Source organism: Nomia melanderi, chromosome 12 (assembly GCF_051020985.1).
Source record: "Nomia melanderi isolate GNS246 chromosome 12, iyNomMela1, whole genome shotgun sequence".
Lineage (NCBI taxonomy): Eukaryota > Metazoa > Arthropoda > Insecta > Hymenoptera > Halictidae > Nomia > Nomia melanderi.
Window position 1 is genome coordinate 2624830 of NC_135010.1, and position 14407 is coordinate 2639236.

The window sequence follows — 14407 nt, forward strand, 5'->3', positions numbered from 1 at the left end:
TTATCAGTTTACAATTAGTTACTTCAATTAAAGTTTCATTAAATATCATTTAGGATATTAATTTAATTCACTGCTTAAAATTTTATATTGAATGAAAGAATAATAATAATAATGAATTACATTATTATTATGTAATAAAATAATTTAAATGATTTTTTGCACATCTGTAATTTTTTTTCCTGATTATTCAAAGTAAATTTGATTTTCTTTTTGTCACAATAAATTGGCAAAGTGGATTCTTATTTGCATTGCATAAATAATTTCTGTATCAGAAATATAAATGAATAAATTCTTAAAAAATTCAAATTGTATTAAAAGGTTTACAAATATTCGAATATGGTAATCCAATAGGTACCGTAAGTAATATTATTTTATGTTAATACATTTTCTAAAAAACAATATAAGACAATCTTAAAAGGAGTCAACTGTTGAAAAAGATCAAACCGTTAAATCTTTTTCATGTTTTCATAATCTAATAATCTAAACCCGTCGTAAAACAATCTTAAAAGAAAATTTAAAAAGTTGATAATGTTATGATATTTTGAACAAAACGGTATAGGTATCTCGACAGCCAAAGTTTTTTTTAAACGCATTTTTCTCAAAATGATTTTTCTCGTCATAACGATCTCAGCACGACAAACAAAAATAACCTTCCTTTCTTTTTATTTTCATATATAATCTATATTTCTAAAATGAAACCACTCGTACAGGCAAATGCTCTCATGAAAAAATTCCTTAAAAATTCGTATTGAAAAAAAATTGTTTGGCATTAACTTTCTACTACATTTCTATAATTTTACATGAATTAAAAAAAATCTTTATCAAAACACTACACTGTCAAAATATCCGAAAAATGTACTTATTTCCTGGTTCAAACAGTTCTGTCCCCTCATCGTCCCCAAAATTTCTAATTCCATGTAGCCGAAGAAATATATTCAGCCTCAAATGGATTATGTCCTTTTGAATGTAATCCTAGCTTCAAATCTGGTTTCCGAAGGTTTGTTTACGACAGGTGGAATTATAGTGCATCACACCGGCCATCTTGGAATGCACGATTGTGAAACTCACACCTTTGATGGCATTATTCCTCTTCCTGTAGCCATTCATGAAGCCGGTTTCAGCAACCTCGACCTTTAGCAAGCAAGTATTTATGATCACAAATGAAACAGGTAGATGGCAAATGTGTCCGAGTTCTCTGTGGAGTAAAACAAGAACTGACTATTACTTATCGCGTTGCAATTATGCAATCGATACTGTCGTCGAAGCGCTTAGCATACACCGCCGCTCTGAAACGTAGATCACCGGTAACGGGTTCCCTGTCACGGTTTTCTTTTTGTATGAAATCGTCGAAGATATCGAACCGTTAGCTTCAAGTAGACACTTCGGCCTGCTACACTTCATTAAGTACAGAAACGAACAACGGTTACAGGAGAACGCTGCTCATCCGGAATTCTTGAATCACTGATAGTTTCCATGATCTTTAGTTTATTCCCTGATAATATTGTCAAGGATTCTGACCACTTAAATGGTTGCATAGTTCTGATACCTTTTCCTGGCTTAAAAATGTGAAATGAATTGAGGAAATACAAAAATTTATGAAGTTATTGAATAGATCAGCTATTAGTTTTGTAATATAACAGTTTTTAGTAACTAACTGTGCAAGAAAAATACAATTGAAATATCTCGTGAGGGGTCTTTTAAATGTTAAGATTCTTTGAACTAAACTGAATTCTCTACGACCATTTAAACACTTTTTAATTCGGTTGGCTAATGGTTTCAAAAGTAATTTTAATTTTATACGTTCGCTTAGTGTGTGATAAATTAAAAGACTGATATTTTACTATGTGCAAGTATAATGAAAGACGTTAAAAGACAAGTAATAGTTTGTAATTAATGATTAAATAATTGGTATGTTTTTATTAAACTGTAGACATTTATGCAAATTCTAGTGTTCGTGGTCTAGATACCTTTTGAAATCGAGATTTAAGCAAAAATTTGTATCAAGAGTTCCATAAAATCAAAAATAAATTAGTCAGTTTAATAACCATTTCAGGTCTCTCTATTTTATTACAGTTTATACATTAAAATTTACTTACCTCACAAAATAGCAATGAAATCTCGTTAAATTGAACTAATGACTACGTAAAATTTATATGTGGTATAACCGAATCCTGTTGTAGACATTGATGAGATAGAAATATTTTAAATATTGCAAAAAAATTTGTCTTGATACTTTAAATCCATAAAATGCTGGCAATATCTTCACTTATATGACATTTTTCTTCTACGTAAAAAATGTAAGGAATTGTAATTGGTTTAATCCTTTTGTTGGTCATGTTAAACTTAATTATTAATGTAATTTTTTAAATAACAAAATAATTTTTATGAATTTGTATATAATAATAAATTGACAAAGTGACGTAAATACTCAAGTTAACAAATTAATACTACGTAATTTTTTTACTAGATTAATTTTTTGCGTTACGTAATAAATTTAATTTAAACGTTTGAATTCATTGCTGCATTGTTTAATTAACAATCTTTTAACGTTTCTCAACCGTTTTTTAATATGTACATTTAATTTTTATACCGATTAGTGTTTTTTGTTCCTTCATTGTACCTATTAGCACAATAAAAAATATATTACATCATTACAAGCTAAAATTTTCCATTTGTTAAGTTTAATTCTAAAAGATGCTTAACGAATTTTAGATGTTTACTACTTTATTCTTGTATTTATGTCGAAATATATGCTTTCTTCAGGATAATTTTTACCTGCTAACTCAAAACTCTGTGTATATGTTAAAACTTTTAATAACCATATATAAAAATGCAAATGACAGAAAGTTACTGGAAATTATTGAAGTTCTTAATACTGAATGTTACTGTTGACAACTTAATCGATTCAGTATCACATTTCGGAATAAAAAAATAAAATACAGTAAACAGACTGCATATTTTATATATTTATAGTACTCATTGTTATTTAACATACTGCATTTTTATTTCAATTTTTTAATGAAATATTCGATAAACTAACAAGATTCTTCTTCTGCTCTCTATATTCATAAACAAAACCTTACAAATTTATATTTGCATAATTATCCACAGTTTAGTTATAAATACTATATATCTGTAATTATCCAGGAAGTAAAATAAAGCAATATATCCGTCAGATCTTGCAGACATATCTTTCAACTGAATTAAATTGTTATTTGCTTTTAATGCTTATGGAATTATTTAGCGCACAGTAAGCAAAGAAAGTGAAACTATTATCGTTCAAACATTTTGAACCAAAATTCTTACATTTTTATGCAAATGAGAAACGAGCGATCACCGCAATAATAAATTCTCCTATATCAATATTTCTGTTGCAAACGTCTCTCGAGTTTGTATTAATTAACTACTTAAAGAGAGGGAAACTTGCCAAGCAAGAAAAAGGAAAGGAATACGGCCACGGCATATGTTGTTTCAGGCAGCAGATTCGTTATTGCTCGCGTGTATCTTGTTTGAATTAATTTATTTTTTGTAAACCTATGAACACTAAGAAAGCACGCGGAAACGGTCTCCGCTCGGAAGATGCTTAAAATCTACATAACTCTGGCCAAATGTCCGAAGGACAGAACGTATTTAAACGACAACGTACAGAAACAAAAAGAAAATGCACGATGACAACGAAGGACAAGTACTTTTCTATTCGAAAGAAACATAGAACTCCATTTTAGAATTTAGAAATAATTCGATATCACGTCTAAAACATCTCACAGGCGATCGAGCGTGTTCACATCGTGCTTCAGAATCCATAATTTGTTCACTTTAAAGCACATATCGAACAAAACTTCGTCGCTCACTATAAGTTACATAATAGAAAAGGAAAAGAAATTTTCTTCTACGTTCTCTAGCATTTTGCATCGTTACTGAGAAGCATACTATAGGCCTATGGGCCATTAGATCCGCGAGAAACGATAACTGTTGCGTGTGTATGCTCGTCAAAGAAATATATATATGTATATGTATATATAACCAAATATATATATACATATATATTTTATATTCTCTTCGTACACGAATTTCCTCCGTTCGATTCTGTCGAGAGTAACAATTGAACCGCAGGTCCGTTCGAGAAAATCATTTTTATTTCCACATATATATTTCGAAAGACGACTGCCTTCCGTCTCCGACATCTGGCCGCGAGCGCGTGTATGCATACGCAATAAACGTAACTAATTAACGATAAAATAATCTGTATACGTAACCCTAGTGCACTTACGACTCCAGAAGAGGGGACGAGGGGGTTGGATCGGGGATTTCTAGGAGAAAGGGTTGAAAAAAGAGAGAAACGAAGAAACGTTGGTCACTAAAAATTATTTAGGCAGCTCGCAGAAAAAAGGATCGGACCCGACGAATTCTCCGCTCGCGGTCGCCACGGTTTCCTCCCTTTTCCTGACAAAGCCGCGGATTGCGCTCGTGCCATGCGCCGAGGCGTCGCACGCTAAATAATAATTACTTTATCTTTATTATCATTTAGTATCACATTGCGTTCACTGTTTTGTGCTGGCCGTTTTTTGTCTGGCTTAATGAGAGCGCACACCACCCCTCGAACCTCTTTTTACCATCCTTCTCGCGTCCGCGCGCGTATACGATACAGCATGTATTGCCTCCGTTACCATTTCAAGACGGAAAATTTGCTACGAGAAAGGAAGGGGAGAAATTAATCGGGAAGGTACTGTGTTCGCTGGGGTTCGTCAGATATTCGCGTTTACCGAATTCTTTCGAATGGATCGTTTCAGCAATTTCGCATCTACAGGGATGTCCGGGTGGAATGTAACATAACCTATAAAAGTAGGGCTCCTTTGAAACCCTTTGTTTCCGATGCTTTTTTTTCACGGTCGAGGAGTTAAAAAGAGGCTGAGGCCCTTCTTCAAGGCACCTTAGGTAATAATACCTACCTAAAAAAGAGAAATGACGTCCTGCGTCAACGAAAGAAAAAAAAATAAAAGAGGAATTAAAGAAACAAGAAGCTACTACTTAAAAATGTTCTCTATCTAGACCCTAACGAAACTTGAATTAATTCGAGTAATATTTAAAGACATTCTACGTGAATTGATTAACGTTTCCTTCAATTCCTAAGCGAGCTCGTATCGTCATCTTACACGTGTACGTATCTTAAGCCTATGAACACATGAAATCACTGCCCAATCGACCAATTTGGACCCATTTGACAAGGCACTCGAGTCGCTGAGATACCAAAGATGTTTTACACCAAATCGAAATTACTGAACTGACGCGGTGAGGTGGTTGGAAGGCTGATGCAGAAGAGAAAAAGGGATTAGACTGATAAAATGGAAGACGAGGATTTTACTTGGAAGAACATTGTCAACGTCCGTACGACTGTTCCGGTGAACAGCATCGACCCAGTTTGGAAAAAGAAAAATGATCGCCACCTTTTCTCCTAGAACCGCGATTCGCCGATAATGTTCCTCTCTTCGTGGGATTTACAGGAAAACACCAATAGATTTGTCTTTCGATTTTCGTCGGGCTACCGATCGAATACATTCCGCGCGGTAATTTTAACACCGTTCGGCTCTCCAACGAGCGAAATTGATTCGAGGTGATTGATGGGCAGGTCACCTAATATCTACCTAAGACAGAAGTCGGTGGAAAATCGGTTGGTCCCTTTGCAAAGTGTAAAATAAATAAATCGTTATCCGTCCGCTTTGTTTCCTACTATTAACATTAATATTATTTACATGTGAGATTTTGTGTGTATGTGTGTGAGTATGCGTGTGTTGCGCGCGCTTGAGGTAAACGAGACGTCTTCTTGTCAGTGTCACGTGACGCGGACGAGAAACGTTCAGAGGCAATGCCGCGGTGAGCAAAGACGCAACGAGAACGCGCGCGCGCGTATCGAGTCCAGTTTCACGGACCCGACGAAATCCGACGCGTGACAATTAACTCGATCTCGCTTCGTCGTTACCGTAACGCGTTTTACTTTTCTCTTGTTCCCGTCTCGTAACGTTTCCTCAGGGAGACCGTCAACATACGGAAATATGTTATTTGGTCAGAATTACTGGTCATCACTTATTACAATAGACTGGTAAATCGGTCATTGGCATCGACCTCGGATCACCTCCGGCTGAAGAATCGTGGTAACGATCTAACGCTTTCGTGGAAGGCCCTCCCGGTACACCATGCTGTTTCTTCTTGAAGAAAAGAAATTGTTTCTGCGACGCTTGCGCGTGTACTCCTTAAAAATAAAACATTCTAATTCGGTACATTTCTTTTCTTCAATTTCCGCGACGAATAAATACCACTCAGCGTGTGAATTTTCTTCGCGAAGAAACAACATCCGGCAGCATGACGCTCTCTCCGAAAATTTTCCAAGTGTCTTCAATCGAACGTCCTTTACTGAAACGTTTGAGATCAGGTAGAAATATTCGGAGACACACTTTCTCTAACGGACATGTAAATGCCTTCGCATCTCGAGATCAATATCCAGACCAACGATTACACGATAAAAGCAACAAAGAGAAATGCTGCGTCGAAGAGCGAATACTGGAAATGGCTTGCTTGCTTGCTTGCTTGCTTGCTTGTTGCAATTCGAATTTCAAAAGGCACTCGTAACATTATGGTCTAGACTACGATTCGAGGCAGCTCGAATCGGTGATCGGGACGCGGAACCGGAGTTCGGTCGAGATGCGTTCGAGCTTCGGCACCGGTTGGCCTTAACCTTGTCGCTAGTCATGTAGATTCTTGCTGAGCAGCAGATTGTTATGCGGCCCTGACAGATGCCTGATAAGTTCTTGGAGACTGTCGAAACTCAACGAACAGAAACAACATGTGAAAGTGTTATCGGGCGCTGCTATCACACCCCTATGCACCGAACAAAGGTGCTTCAACAGGTGGGCCTTCTGCTTGAACATGGCTACGCAGAGTCTACACGCGAACGGTTTCTCGCCCGTATGCACTCTCAAATGAGTCTTCAAGTTCCAGGACATGCCAAACTGTTTACCACAATAACTGCACCGGTATTCACGAACGGGGGTAGATTTCGGCGGATCGTCCGACGGTGGTGGGGGAGGAGCCCTTGCCGGTGGCAAAGCCCAAGAACCCCAAGGTGGCTCCAAGCCCGCCGCCGACGCTGGATCCGCACTTGGTGGCCGGTGCGATGCTCCTGGAGGCGTCACCGACCTATCCTGCTGTAAAAGAAACGCAGCACGGTAAAATTTCAGTAGTTCAAATAATGATTTTCTCGTATGCTTACATACTTAACTCTTTACACTCGAGAGGTGACTGTCAGTCACCACATGATTCGATGCAACCAAACTATGAAGTTAATTAGTTATGAAGTTATAATATTTCAAATAGAAGTTTGGATTGCTACGTGAAATATTTAAATAAATCACCTCTGTTGCTTAATTTATCTATAAATTATCGTTAAATTAATTTCAAACAATATGACCTATATCTCGTCACGAAATGTTGAATATTTCCATTGAAAAACTTTCGAGTGCAAAGGGTTAACACTGTTTTTACCGAAAAAGTTCACCTCACTAAGAACAAAGTTCTTTTTTTTACGAAGAGGATATTTGGTTTTGATTGATTATATGAATTATTGGTTTGTCGATATGATTAACACTAATTAATAGTTGAATTGAGTTTTTAAAATTCCTCTATAGAACTTTTTAGAGTGTTTCTATTAAGACTTTAATTGATTTACAATTCAGTTTTCGAATTTCTAAATCAGTTTCTTTAATAATTCCTCACAGAAACATCTGTTACCTTTTTAATCATTGCAAAAAGAAAAAATCAGAAATTGGTCATTTTGACTCGTCTGATAGTTTTAGTATTAAAAATTAATTTGAATATAGTTCGATTATTTTAAAATAAATTTGAAATTGTGGAGATAACATGAGTGCAGGACTTTTTTATGCAGATGTTTTATAAATAGGAAATAAGATACGCGTATTGCTGCTTACATTAATATTTTCAGTGTGAAGTTTTATGTTACAAGTAATAAATCGCTTGTATCTCAAAATATTTATGATAATATAATATATACAAAACAATGCATTATCGTTTCAGACTTATGAGGCTTAAATTACCTTTTAAACTCTGAAAATCTTGAAATAATGTTTTTCGATTGCAAGGTATATGCATAACTACTTTGATAAAAAGCCTAACATTACCAGGAAAATCTGTCTTTTTAAATTATATAATCTTTTAATTTAATGCTTCTTAATTTCCCGAATTTACGTATAAATACCATGTTAAGTTTATGTATGTACATGTATAATAAATCCTGACTCAAGCAGCAATATTCATTGGTACAAACATCATGTCAATTTACTACTTTACGAAAAAGTGTTATTATCTATTCGTTTAATTTAAATATAAATGTAAATGTTCACACATATTAAAACAGTAAGTAGTCCATATCGTATTTTCCTTTGAAATGTTTACATTTACTGACAACCAATAAAAATATATAACAGTACTGCTATAAAATTATTATATGTCACTAAAATTTACCAGGTATGGTGGTGCCGAGACGCTGAGAGGATGTGGCGCTTGCAGCCGCCTCGGCGTCTCGAATCCAGGGTTGAATGGTACAAAAGCCGGATTCTGTGCGGGTGCATTGTGAAAGCCTGGCCTTCGTTTCCGATGGGGAGTGACAACATACGCCTCCGCAGGTGGGATAGGTATTTCTTCTGGTTTCCGTTTTCCTGGTTCTAAGCCTAATGCGAGTCGAGCTGACAGTTGTCTTCTCCTCTCTTCAACTTCTTCTAGAGATTCTCGCCTTTCCAATAACTGTTTTTCTGGCCTGGTAAAGAAAATTATATGAGGTCATGTGATTTTTTTCAACAGACGCAAAAGTCGATAAATAAGTATTTACCTACTTTAATTTTACTCTTTTACTCTCTTTAATTTAAAATTTTTATTTTAAATAACAAAAAACGGTGAAAATAATTTTAGTCCTATTTAGTTATAAAACTAGTAAGTGAAATCACTAAAGTAATACGTTTGCGTTACAATTTCTTCTGCAATTGTCTTCATTAAAATATTATCTTCAATAAACTACGAGAACAAAGATTATAATATACATAAGTTTACATTCATTGTTAAAGTCAAATATTGATAACCAGAATATAATAGTTAACTTCTATTTCATAAAATAAATAACAACAATATATAATAAGCAATACAAACATTAATACTTATTAATTGACTTATTGTCATCCTAAGTACAATTTAATATTATAAAAGGGTGTTCAAATGCTACTGATATAGATACATATTGTTTAATTGTATACAAATTATAAAAAATTACTATCTATATCTGAATAAAATGTATCGAGCTGTCTACCATAAAATTGGTCATGGAGCGATGTATTAGTTTTGAAACAATTATCATAAATCATTGGAAATATTTGACCATAAAGAAAGGTAGGAATAATTCATTAGTCGACCTACGTATGATCTATAGGCTTACATATATTTATTATTTAAATTATTCAAGGATTATTCAAAGATTTTTAAATAAATTCGTACCTAGGTACAATGTCATGAGAACTTTCGCTAGTAGTGGAAGTTCCAGAATTTAAACTTAGATTCACAGGGTCAGAGCTATCCCTCCTCCTCGGCGGTTCTATACTGCTCTCCCTATTCTCCGTGAGCAGCGCTTCCCCCTCAATGCCTTCCACGTCCACTTCCGGTTCCTCCTCGCAGCCCTCGGTTTTTATGAGCACCGAGCAGCAATCCGCGGGATTGTTCGACTGCCTGAAATGTCAGTTTACGATGATATAAGTGTCTCCGCAGAGGAGCAGATTACCGGCAATTTTCAAATTATCCGACCGCGGTGTATCAGCCGGTCGTATCTGGGAACTTGAGCAGAAACGTTGAAAGCAGGGGTTAAAGGCGCGAACGAATGACATTAGGCGAATCGATTGCTTGCGTAACCCCCGCCTTCAGCCGGAGCAAAGATCAAACGAAACCAGGAATTAATCTTAATAGTTTCCTATCTCGGAAATTGCAGTATCTGCTTCGCTGATCATTGTGACATTTCACGAACCCTTCGCGCCAAGCGAGCTCTACCAACCTGCCGTCGTACTGCGACTCGTAGCTCGAGCTTTCTTGACCCTCCGAGGGCTGAGGGGTGGGTATCCTTTCGGGGTCTGAGTTGCTGGAGGTTTGAGGTTGATTCGGTTCGAACAACTCTGACTTGATTTGAAGAAGTTCGAATAGTTCCCTCAACGGTGTCAGCTCCGTCGACTGAAACGATACAAATGTGATTCGTAATCTTGGAATAAACATTCTTGGAATCGAAATCTTCATCGGACTGTCTGATCTTACCGGTATGAGAGCTTCTCCGTTGTAGAGAAATTCCAGCAAATGAGTCAGCTGGGTTTTTCGAACCCCAGACAAGTGGACCACGTGATCCAAGGCGGGGTTGCGAAGGAGACCAGCCAAGAGAGGACTAGCTGCTGCTAAAACAACGCGGTGGGCCTTAACAACGGACCCATCGTCGCAAGCCAACGTCACGTCCACGTGACGGTCCCCGGTATACCAGGCGCCGACCTCCGCGGCCAAGGTCGCTGGATGCTTCCCATAATGAAGTGTCAGGAGACCGTCAGTATACATCGTCTGGAAAAATGAAACATATATTTTAGTTACTAATTAGTAAATAATATTTAGTTAATAGTAGAAACGTGGATAAAAGGGTAATTTACAGTTATACGCTATATCTGTCTAGAAAGTAAAAACGAGATGATACAGTTGAGCAGAATAAGGTAGATCGTAATAGTAAGTTATTCATAACTAGTGAGGCATTGCTGTACGTTGTTGAATTGATATAAACTTTCTTATCGGTTTAGTAATAGTGGAAAAATGTGCGGCCAGATTTCCGCGAGCAATTCTGTCGCAACGGAAAGCGAAATAAGTGAAATATGTGTGACGTCCTTAACCCAATAATGCGGTCTTGTCGGTTCGCGTCATGCAAAGACAGCTTCGTTACACTAATTTCATCCTTCCGTGCCCCGCCTCTGTTAGAAACGGCGGAAGGCGGTGACGTGTCGCAAGATTATGTTTCTCACGTTTCTCTGACATTCGCTTAGCTTTCTGCTAAGGACTTGAATTCTGTCTAATGATAGCTCATCTATGTAATTAAAAGGCAAAACTGTTCAGTCGTGAAATTCACTCTTACACGAGTGCTCGGAAGAGAATTATGCAGACCTACATCCTAGCATACACGTTTCAGAAAATTCAAAGTGAAATATTCCTTCTTTTAAAGTTTCACTGAAGTTATACGAATTTGTAAATTGAACTTTCATGTTTTACGATGAACTAATTCCATAAAATGAAATTTAAAACTATTTAAGAAGATTAAAGTTTACTTAAAAAGGTTATTCTTATCTTCCAAGCAGAACTTGTACGTGGACTATAGTCCTACTATGGTTCGCAATTTGTTCCCCATTAACATAGAAATATTATATAACTCGCGTCCTATCTGAAAAGATCAAGTTCCAAGAAAACGATGCGCCAACCTGGCAATTATTCCAGCAGTTGAAATTAAGTTCATTACTCGGAAAAATGAAATGATGAATTTTTATCTTTCTGGGAAGAGAAATCAACTGCGCTTGGCCACCGTCGTAATTGTTCGTGAGTAACAGTGCATCGATAAACATAATAGAATCGCGTCTCGGTCGTAACAATAAAAGAGTCCGCGATCTTGCTCATTAATTCCCTCGTCGGTAGGGAAAATCCTGTCGGATCGCGGTAATTCTTCGAGAAACTTCCTCTTGGAGAAGTAAAACGTCGAAGATCGGCCGGCTGGCAGCCATGAGTCATGTAACCGCCGGTGCAATTTAATTCGCGATTAGAAAATAACGCAGTAACGCGACTGTCGTGGGATAAATTATGCATTCGTTCGAAACGTCGTAACAAATTATACACGCCGCACAGATATGATTTATTTATAACAAATCCCTGTGCACGCGTCGCCCAATAAGCGCTGATGACGTAACGACAAATAGAGAGAGCATATCTGCCGGGCTCGCTTTTACCGTTTTAATAAATTTGACATCCGATACTGCAGCGATCGTGAATTGAACGGCTGATCGAGCGCCGCGCGCCGTTTCTTCGTGTCTCCAAGGGAGACCGCGAGAGAGAAAGTTTGATTTCACGCTGTACTCCCAAGGAGCAGAAGTATAATTAATATTATGAAACCAATGCCGTAAGCATCGACGCGTTCCGCAATGTCAAACGTGTTCCAGGCACAATGAGTTTCATGATCGGGACTCATGAACGCGAGCGAAACTTTCGCTCCCTTTTTTCCCCTCTCTGAAGTTGTAGGCTGAGTCGAGGAAAATTATCGCGATGAGCGGATGCAAAGTGTCCTAACGAGATCAATCGCTTATAGTAGATTAATATTGAAAACGAATGTCACGTTTAATATTTTTAACATGTTGAATGCCGCATGATTTCAGAGAGCAAAATACAGAGTATGGAAAAAATATTATATTAAATTATTTGATAGAACTGCATTATCATTATTGTACATTTATCTAGCTGCATGTCACCGCATTAGGTAGCATTATTTAGAATGTAGAAATGTTTTCAAATAATCATCGTTTAATTGAGTGAATTATAATAATTCGATTTGGTTGGGAGTCACCGGTGACTTAATAAAGTTTTATTCGTACAAAAATTATTTGTATAAAGATATATCGACTGAAACAAATTTTGGTAGGATCTATGGGATAGAAAAATATTAAAATAATGATCAATGAGAAATCAGAAATGTTGACTTTTTAGTTTCCATTTTATTATATAGATTTCTTTGAGCTGCGTAAAAACTAACCGCGAATCGTTGCAACTATTATCGCATGACACCGGCGTAATACAAGAGCAAGATACTCATCAATATAACCTTCGATGAATGATTCGATCGAATTGGAAAGGAAGACCTTGAGGAAAAGTCACGAAGAGGACGTGAATTCCATTTGTCTAAGCAATCGGCCGCGAATGCTACTTTCTTTGATGTTCCCATTTATTTAAAGAATTTATTCTGCAGGGTTAATTCAGGTTTTTAAAAACGAATTTCCTCGACTCTACAGCAATGAGACATTTAGTTTTTTGTGAAGGCATTCGGTGTATTGAAACATGATATGAAAATTTGATGAAATTTTAAGGTTATATAATTTTATTGTATTTTATGCAGTCAAATGTCCACAAACTAATTATACTATTTTTTTATCCAATCTTTACCAAATTAAGCTGACATCATTTCATAATTTATTTGAGGTATTAAAAATTTTTGTATTTAATTTACTAATTAAAATTAAAAGTATAAATATTAATTCTAATCTTTTGCAGTGTATAAGTATCTGTCAGTCACTGCTGGATTTGAAATAGCAAAATTGTATAAGTTGATATTTAATATTAAGCTTTGTATAATGTATCAATACGTGAAATATTAAAATAAAACAGTTTTGTTTCTTAGTTTACGTGCCATTGCTCGTTAAACGTCGTGTGTATATTGTCAGAGAATGTTGAGTATTTCTAATAAAAAACTTCTGAAGTGTAAAGGATTATAGTTTGTATACAGTGTTTGAATCACTTTAATCCGAAATGTATATATAATAACCAGCATTTCTTTGGATAATAAATATTTGTGAATAAATTTTATGTAATCATTCTCTGTATACTTTAATGTATTTATAAATTAGTATATTTCGTTAATTTGGTTTTAATTCCATCACAGTTTAATAGAAAGATCATTAATGTAGTTACAATACGAGTGGAACAAAAGGATTAACCACTTTTCCTATGGTTTATTTTTCATTTGTGATCGATACAACAACCTTGTTAATCATAATTTATTGAAAAAAATGAAAAATTCTATACGTATTCTATGCCTATGTTTGCCCTACAATATAATAATTAATAACAGAAGAATAATATTTAATTTGAATTCACAGGAATTGAGTAATATTCATGCTTGTTCAATTCTATTTAAAATGTTCACCACGAATCTCACACGTTATTGTAAGGCAAGGGGTAAAGTAAAATAGCATATTATCTCCAATCCGTTAAGAGAGTAACAATTACGTGTTTCATGGTTCGTGTTAATTATTTAGAAGAATATTTAAAACTTGCTATTTATTTACAGTCGGTTCACATCAAATTATGAATAGCCTGTATAGGGTTTCGACACTCTGAGTCTCTCTTCTTCTCGTAATACGTTTGCTCAAACTGAATATTCGCATGAAAGGTAGTAAATGCGAACCTTCGAGTTGATGAAAAAGTTAAGATACAAGAGTGAAAGAGAAAGGCAAATAGCTTTGAATTACGAAAGTTGCTTCACAGCAATAGACACTCCTGTTATGGGAAGCAAAAGTTAGGCGTA

At 35.8% G+C, this 14407-nt stretch overlaps 1 protein-coding gene across 7 annotated transcripts in view; it reads right to left on the minus strand.

The window, feature by feature from the left end:
* Positions 1-14407, minus strand: part of ken (zinc finger and BTB domain-containing ken and barbie protein) — a 57682-nt gene that overhangs the window by 1574 nt on the left and 41701 nt on the right. For 4 of the 7 annotated variants that reach the window (XM_076372852.1, XM_031974802.2, XM_076372853.1 and 1 more), the window contains 5 exons: positions 10354-10644; positions 10100-10272; positions 9553-9780; positions 8533-8824; positions 3504-7199 (listed from right to left, as the gene is read on the minus strand). In XM_076372852.1, coding sequence (XP_076228967.1) covers positions 6738-7199; positions 8533-8824; positions 9553-9780; positions 10100-10272; positions 10354-10644 — 1446 coding nt within the window. In that variant the 3' untranslated portion in view covers positions 3504-6737. Of the gene's footprint in view, positions 1-3503; positions 7200-8532; positions 8825-9552; positions 9781-10099; positions 10273-10353; positions 10645-10730; positions 10963-14407 lie in introns of those variants that run through there. The other 3 variants (XM_031974801.2, XM_076372854.1, XM_031974800.2) reach the window with 3 other exon arrangements.